Source organism: Poromitra crassiceps (genome assembly GCF_964638095.1).
Source record: "Poromitra crassiceps genome assembly, chromosome: 18".
Classification (NCBI taxonomy): Eukaryota; Metazoa; Chordata; class Actinopteri; order Beryciformes; family Melamphaidae; genus Poromitra; species Poromitra crassiceps.
The window spans coordinates 14,836,441-14,844,840 of NC_139636.1; the positions used below are offsets into that span (position 1 = coordinate 14,836,441).

Sequence of the window (8,400 nt, forward strand, 5' to 3'; positions counted from 1 at the left end):
TATTCTGGTGTTGACCACCATTTTCAGTTTGATTTTGAGTTGATAAGGTGTTGCCACTGTAAATCACATTTTGGTTAGGGCGTGTTTGCAACTGACTTGATTTTTTTTTTTTTTTTTTACACAATCTTTTCGTTATGGAACCCAAGTCACGCGGCACCACATCACCCAGTATAATGAGTACTGTTATTAGATTTAAACACTTCAGAATCTGTTGATCATATTTGACAATAGGCAATAGGTTTGGCTTATTTGGATACTGTTGCTGGATGGTTTTTGGGACTCTTGACGGGATGCCCCGCCCCCTTCACAGTGGTTTACACAGATATGGTGCATGATACACAGATTACACAGGTCGCTTTGCTCAAGTCATGTCAAACAAAATCTTCTAACCTTTTGCCGTCACTTCTCAAATCACAAGTGTCTGAGGTTCTCTCTCCCTGTGGTCTGTTTTTGTATGCGTATATTTAATAAAACAAACAAGATGTTCTTTATGGACCTGTATTCAGCCATCAGATTTTGATGTTGTTTCACTGTAATTATTATTAAAGGTTGTTAAACAACATGTAGTTAAAGGAATATAAAAGTGCAATTGCGGGGTTGTTATTATTGGTATCTACTCTTAACATGGGAGTAATTCTGAGTTTATTAAGCTCTTATCTGACCGCCCTGCCCCCCTTTTCTATTTTAGTGTGTATATATACTGTATATATTAATGTGAGGTAAATTGTTTCACGTAACGCTCAGTCACTGTAGAGTACTATGCGCTTGCTGTAACCCATCCTTTACATGCATACGCACTCTGCCCTGTAAACACGGAACACTTTAGTGCCTTGCATCCTCACTAATGACAAGTTCCATATTATCCATCTAGGCCGGGGTAGTAACAGAAAACCAATTATCAAACCTGTACAAGACACCACAAACGCAACAGATAGCTCCATAACTGTCGCATGGCCAATCTAAAGGATAACCGCTCCCTGGAGAATCCGAGCAGACACAACACACAGGACTGCAGAATAAAGAGCACACTGATATAATTTTTTGAAACAGTTTATCTTTTTTTCTCTTATCTTTTGTGTTGGTTGTGTATCAGCGGTGTATTTATGTTTTGGCTCATACATGGTTTGGATAGCATTTTGTCTTTTTGTGGAGTTATTACATTACAGCATTTCATAGCGGCACTTATTCGGGCGGAGAATGAGCAGTAAACAGTTTAACAGTTGTCATGCCTCATGCTGGCACACCGTTTCTCACCACCTCACACACGAGTGCCATTCTCTCATCGTGACCCTTTCGCCTACTTATAGATTGGATGAATACTTAAACTTCTCTAGAGAAAAAATAAGTTACTGCAATGCAGAATATGCAATGTTTAAAGTTTTATAAGGACTGAGGGGTAATGGAAAGATTTGCATGCTGTTGAGGGTTGTTACTGACAAATGTTTTTGATATTGGAATATAGAGATCCTGTTTTTGTTTTTTTATTCTTTGCCTTCCTGTGAGTCCTCACAAAGTGCCGATCTGTTGAATTGCCATTCACCACTGTCACAGGCACAACTTATTTCTTATATCTATCAGTATGTATTCTGCATGCTAGCTTCACTGGTTTTTGATCTTACAAATGACATCCAACTCACAACTGACCACTGTACAGCACAACAAAGCTAATATTCATGTGCTATTATGCCATTATCAGTAACTATCAAAAATATCCCTACAGAATACCGTTTCATGAGGCTACTGACACGCAGTAATGTTGTACTGTCTCTTTATTTCTGACCCCTCTAAATTCCTGTTGACTCAGTGTTCTCTGGTTTTGTGTATGTTTTTTCACATTGTACAAAATGTAAAAACGAAAATAAAAATAAAATGTACATTTGGGCATTTTGTCATGCTTATTGTTGTAAATTGTTACTAGTGAACCTATCCTTATTCATAGTATTCCGATGTCACAAGCCTTTTTCCTACCAATATGGCGCTACAATACACAGCTCATTGGCTGTAAGTGTCACTTGATTGTAATCACCTGTTGTTTTTCTACCAAAATGGCCGTGTGGTGATGTAACAGAATACTATCAATACAGGGTGAACAGGGGGGTTTGGGCTGCTATCTCCCTTGCTCTGCTGTAGCACCGCTTCCGATTGTGACTCAGCTTTGATTTTAGTGTCATTATTCGTTCTTTCAAATAGCTTTCTCTCTAGTTGCTCGTGCTTGGCTTTAAACGTATATTTCCAAGCAATCTCGACTTGTTTAGAGACAATGCTTGGGATTTTATGCTTATAAAAATTCGTTGAGAAACCAAGAAGTACTATGTACAATACTAAATGAGAAAATCTGCATTCTCAAAAGCAGGAATGTCCAGTCTTAGAATACATTTGAGTCCGGTTTACAAAAATGAATACAAGAGAATAATTTAAATGGAGCAGCAGAACTAATTCAGTTCCCTGCCTAAATTTGCCGATCGCTGCTGAGGTTTATTTGAGCAGTTAACACCTTTGACACTGAACTCACTGGGCACCGTGCATTCTGGCCCCTCCTATGAAATGTGAAAAGGCATGTGTCTCTCAAAGAGAAAAAGCCAAGATACAAATTCCTAGTTACTGTAATATGGCAAGTGAAGTATACTCTAAAAATCCCATTAAAAATGTTAAACTGACTGGACTGGTAATTTTATTTATTTTTACAAAATCATACTTGTCATACTTTTTTTTTTACAAACATTTGACATAATAGCACCAAGGCATTGCAACATAAACATGAATATATGAATTGAAATAAATAGAAAAACAATAAAATCCTCTTTCATTATTTCCATGTGAAAATTTTAAGAACTGAAATCACAATAGAAAAAAAAAATCAAAGAAGGCTTTAAGGAGGCAGTGGACCAGCAACATTGCTTTTTCAGTTCAGTTTGCGTTTCTTCATGTACTGCCCTTGTCTACATGGGCTAAAGGCCTCACCTGAAAAAGGTGAAAGAAAACAATTTGAAGAACATGAAATTCTGTACAAAAAATGGTCTTGTCTTGTGAAGCCTCACCTGGTCTTGGCTGATGTTGAGGTCTGTCGTGAGCACAGCTGGCCTGTGCTCCACTGTGGGATGGAGCCTGGTCTTGAGGCCGCTCCGGGGGCCTTGGGGGGTTGGATGGCTCTCTCTGAGGGGTCCTACTGCGTGTCTGCATCATGTGATTCCCGGGCGTGCCGGGCCGCAGGTCTCTGCCCATGGGCACATCCAGCTCCTCCATCCCATTCAGGGTGAAATCCCACAGCTCTGGATCTTCTGGAGAGGAAAACAAGCAAGGCTGGTTGGTAAAGAGAGAAACAGGCTTCATTATCACACTGTCCAAGTGTCTTGAGACCCCTGGTGGTGTGTCAATGTACCTGCTAAATATTCGTCCTTGCTGCTGGGCTCTCTGTCTCCAGCGGGGGCGCTGTGGCCACTGCCAGGGGCGCTTGGATGATCTGGAGGAAGAGAGGCATCTTTATAAAAACATAAACAGTAGAAGAAAACATGTATACACTTTAAAACCCCTGGAAACAAAAAATAAATGCATTTTGAGTTTGTCACACCATAGAAAAATATGTAATTAACCACCCAGCCAAATGTGATTATGATTGCCAACATTACATTCCAAGAACACGGAACAGGATGGGACGGGGCGGGACGGGACGAACGCCCCCCAACCCCCCCAAAGTAAAAAATAATAATAATGCCCATTTGCCACAAAATGACACACCCACATCAGTTTTCTCTCTCTCACTCTCTCGCTCTTACACACACACAGGCTCTCATTCTCTCTCTCCCTCTCAGTACCGCGGACAGCAGCAGTGCTCTCTCTCAAACACACATTACCAAAATAGAAAAATAGGACAATCTACTATGAAAATTTGCACTTTACTACATGTACATGGACAACATGCAAAATTACACTATTCAACTCTTCACGTTGTCAGACTCGGGCACGTCCGTCCACTACAATTCCCACACATCTCCTTCTTTTCACTAGAGCTGGGTATTGGCAAGGACCTCATGATAAGATACGTATCACGATACATGGGGGTCGCGATACGATTGTATCACGATACATTGCGATACAATACATATTGCGATATATTGGAATACTCTGCATAATTTACTGAAAATTAAAAAATAGAGCTAAAAATACAACACACTGTGTACCACCCAGGTAGTGTAATAATATGTACATCACTTTATATTGATAACTTAGTGGACAAATTGAGTCAAAACTACCGAGTGTTGAGTGTCTTACTGAATGCACTGAAATAAAAAAGTATTGTTATTATGTCACTGAACACACGGCTGTGCAAAAAAATCGATATGGCGATATATCACGATATTTTGCTGAAATATCGATACAGTATTGCGGAAAAAAGTATTGCGATTAGGGTGGGCAGGATGGACGATGACATTGACCATCGTTGATGGACCGACCCCCATCGACCCTGAGCCCTCTACATTGGACCATCATGATTATCTGTTCGAATTAAAATTGTGCAGATTTAATAATAACAAAAGCCAACTCCACTCAATCGCGACGCACGGGCGTCATTAAACAAGCGTACCCTGTCCCCAGTTCAGAGAAGCGGAAGAGGAGGGGGAGGGGAGGATAAGGAGAAGTTGTTTGTGTTGTTGTGAAAATGTTAAGACAAAGAAGAAACTTCACATTCTTTCCTGTTTTCAGGCCAATGTGAGTAATGTTACAACAAGTCTTCAACTGTGAATTCAACCCGCCTGTTTCCATGAAGTTGCTCCATTACATAGGCTGCCTGCTGCGGTGTTTCTATCTCTCATTAACGTAATGTTAGGTTAAAAACTGAGCCCACATGAACCTAACGTTAGCCGCCAGTAATTCTGCCCGTTTTCTGCCAGCTAGTTAAATTCAACACACACACGTTGTTGGTCAGGATCTGTAACGTTAACGTTTGTTTTGCTGGTAGTAGTGATAGCCTACTGTCGCCTGACTCTGTGCTGTAGTAGTAGCCTATAAGGCCACCGGTCGCTCAGCTGTCCTGTTGTAAACATGAACGTGCATTGCAACGGCGCAGCCAAACGGCACCGCAACGACTTCATAAATCATTAATTAATCCCCCCGTCAATGGTGATGCCATCGTCCATCGCAATGTTTCACTGTAGAACCATCGTGATGGCTATTTGGGTGACATCGCACATCCCTAATTGCGATATATTGCCGTATCGAATTTTATTGCACAGCCCTACTTTTCACTTAGGCTGGCTTAGCCTAAATTAATATTTGATGATTTGTATGTTATATAGCCTACCTTATGCGATGAACAAACAATTAATTTACAGTTAGGATGCATGCACTCTGATTGAATGTGCGGTGCCTTGGTCAGCAGCTCTCTCAGTCTAACAGGTGGACATGCAGACAAGAGAGAGAGAGAGAAACATGAATCATAGCCTACCTTTAAAACTATTTTCTGAAACCAAGCGGGTCTAACGTTATTGGTGGCCCAACTCGCATTCAGAACGGACAATAGGCTATTAAACGATCTATCTAATATTTGCTTAAACTTCAAGACAAGTTAGACAAGTGACGAACCAAATACGGGGTGTCCCGGCTAATACGGGACAGTTGGCAACCCTTTGCCAAGTATATCAAATTACCGTAGTTAGTTTCAAAATCATGAAAAACTAAGCAGTATTCTCTGCTCTGAAACTGTGTGGGCGTGTCTGCTGAATTTGGGTTTCTAGGGGCTCCAGAATACAGACAAGGGAACACGAACACACCCAGTTATGTTATGCATTTTCACCCATCCTGGCTGTTTGTGTGCAGCTGTTACCTCCACAGGATGCTTGGCCTTTTGGGCCCTGCTGCAGCTTCTTGGCTTCCATCTCCTGCCTGAACTTCTGCTGGAGCTGCTGCTGCTTGAGCTTCCTCAGCTGTTTGGGGTCTGCGTGCTCTTCGGACAGGCCAGCGTCCGTAGAGTCTGCAGAGTCTGCAGGCCTGCAGGAAGACCGAGGGGAAAGGAGAGAATGAGACATTTTATAATGAGAACTAGCAGGCTTTACAGAAGCTCACAGACAATTAAAGGCTTGAAAAGTGTGAACCCTGGAGGTTAGAAGGACCTGTGGGAACCCTGGAGGACCTGTGGGAATCCTGGAGGTTAGAAGGACCTGTGGGAACCCTGGAGGTTAGAAGGACCTGTGGGAACCCTGGAGGTTAGAAGGATCTGTGGGAACCCTGGAGGTTAGAAGGATCTGTGGGAACCCTGGAGGTTAGAAGGATCTGTAGGAATCCTGGTTACAAGGACCTGTGGGAACCCTGGAGGTTAGAAGCGATCAGCATGACAGAGACATGGAGTCATGAAACCATTACTGACAGAATCCAGGTTCGGTCGTCCTCTTGTTTGGGACAGATGCCGTTGTGGTTCTTCCAGTATGTCTCTGTAGGGGCGGGGCCAGCATCAGAGGTGCGGGACACAGGCGTTCTGGCTTCGGCCCCGCTCCCGTCTGAAAGGTTCTGGTTCTGGTTGAGGACTCTGGGCTCCAGGGGGGTCCGGGTAGATCCTACCGCAGAGCCAAACTTATTCTCTCGGACCAGGCTGGACAGCCGGGCTTTCTCCACTAAGGGCTCGCCTTCGGTGCGCTTGGTCTGTGCTGGGTTGAGAGGAGGAGGCGGCTGTGGGAGAGAAAACCACATAATTATTGGATGAAAAAAACAAAAATAAAAAATACACAAAAGAATATAACAACGAAGGGATGTATCTGACCTGTTTAGGGATCTTGTTAATGGCTACGAGGTATTCTTTATTCAGGATGCAGTTTCCAAGGACGTTGCCAAAGCATCTGAACACAACCCAAAAAAACGACTATCAGCTAAGCCTTTTGCTCAGTCTGCTTACAAAAAGAACATTAGAGAAACAAACACGCCTTCGGCTGTCACAAATACATGCTGCATTCTTGGGGCTCATGTGATATGTTGTGCTTCTGTCTAAGCTATATAAAAACAACATTCTGTGGCAGTACTTCAGTGCTCTCTTCAGTCCATCAGTAACAGCCTCCTTCCTGGCTTTCTCCAGTGACAGAGCTTTAGACTTCAGCCCCTCGCTCACTCCATAGCCCACATCCTCATGGAACGAGCCGTCCTGGAGGAAAACACACTCTTACCACACACACACTTGCATGTTGTTTTTAGAGGGTATGGTTTTAAAGTAAACTTACATGGATTTTTCAATATTTTCGACTTCAGAAAACAAACGTTTTAATAAAAAATATATATGTTGCTTAACATTTATCGTGTTTCAATACAATTAACGTTCTTTTACAATGTGCAACACAATTTATAGACTATGCATGGCATGTAGCACCAGAATACCATGTTAGCAAACTATTTGCCACTCAAGTTGAATTGAAATTGAAGTAGTTTATAGTGCAATTTTAGATCCCCACCCCGATGTGCAACCCTTGTGAAAAGTAGTATTATGTCAAATTAATATTATCTCTCTTGATGTGATGATCTGTCTTGTGACAAAATCGAAATCTAGTCTGAACTGAATGTATTCAGAAAGCTAAAGATGACGTATTTTGATTCTCTTGTGTCATTTTTGTTGTTTCGTATTTTCATTGATGATTGTTGTTCATCTAACCTTCAATTGCACTTTGATAAATGCACTGACTCCAACATAAAACCTCCCATTGACAAAGTCCACAAAGTCTGCAAAACCAAAACACAGGGACTGTTAGTATGAGTTTATCACAGTGCCTCAACATTCAAAACATGAAGCTCCACGGTTCCTACCGACGTTCTGCTGGGAGATGGAGTGGGACCATCCGTTGTATCCAAACATCTCATTGGCCAAGCCGATTACCCGATGCCCCTCGATGTAGCACACCTGGAAAAGTCAATGTTGATATGAGACAGAGACAAGTAGGAGGGGATGTAAAGGGCTCATTCAAATAAAACTTCCTCCATAAATTCTACCCTAGTGATGGAAATCCATTTGTTGAATGAATAATCACATAGCATAAAGAGCCTTTCCATTTTTGTATAGTTTTTCTGTCATAGCTGTTTTACATTCAGGAATCCCATTAGTACACATTTCCTTTTTTTTTGTGCAACTTTTCAAAAGGTCAATGACAAATTTGCTTCACAGTTGGATGGAACCCTGAGCAAAGAGCCAGGAAGAGAGAAACCAAGAGAGACAAACTAGCCTTCTGCCCGCCTCCAGCCACTCTGGTGCTGATGTACTCGGGTCCGAGCCGCTGCTGCAGAGCATTCTGCACCGCCCGGTACTCTTCCGGAGTGAAGCTATACTGTGAACACAGTCCAGGTAACAAGGTCAGCCATCTGACTACAAAAACACTGTAGTACACATAGCATTGCCTCAACCCTTTTCCATCAATAAATCGTCTAAATACA

The 8,400-nt window shown here is 42.1% G+C and overlaps 1 protein-coding gene across 1 annotated transcript; it reads right to left on the reverse strand.

The window, feature by feature from the left end:
• Window positions 1-2,738: 2,738 nt before the first annotated feature.
• rad52 (RAD52 homolog, DNA repair protein) lies at window positions 2,739-7,858 on the reverse strand. The gene is made up of 8 exons (XM_083654216.1): window positions 7,780-7,858; window positions 7,628-7,695; window positions 7,008-7,126; window positions 6,752-6,827; window positions 6,362-6,660; window positions 5,822-5,985; window positions 3,380-3,460; window positions 2,739-3,278 (listed from the first exon to the last, which is right to left on the reverse strand). Exons 1-8 carry the CDS (start codon window positions 7,826-7,828, stop codon window positions 2,923-2,925), a joined length of 1,212 nt encoding a protein of 403 aa, XP_083510342.1. The 5' UTR covers window positions 7,829-7,858; the 3' UTR covers window positions 2,739-2,922.
• Between the last annotated feature and the right edge of the window lie 542 nt (window positions 7,859-8,400).

What these genes read in the sequence shown, in the direction of transcription:
- rad52 (XM_083654216.1), bottom strand. Translation starts at nt 7,828, where the DNA reads ATGTTTGGATACAACGGATGGTCCCACTCCATCTCCCAGCAGAACGTC. An exon ending in CATCTCCCAGCAGAACGTCG is followed by an intron (nt 7,696 to 7,779) that starts GTAGGAACCGTG and finishes TTGGTTTTGCAG; the next exon opens with ACTTTGTGGACTTTGTCAAT. An exon ending in TTATCAAAGTGCAATTGAAG is followed by an intron (nt 7,127 to 7,627) that starts GTTAGATGAACA and finishes GTTTTCCTCCAG; the next exon opens with GACGGCTCGTTCCATGAGGA.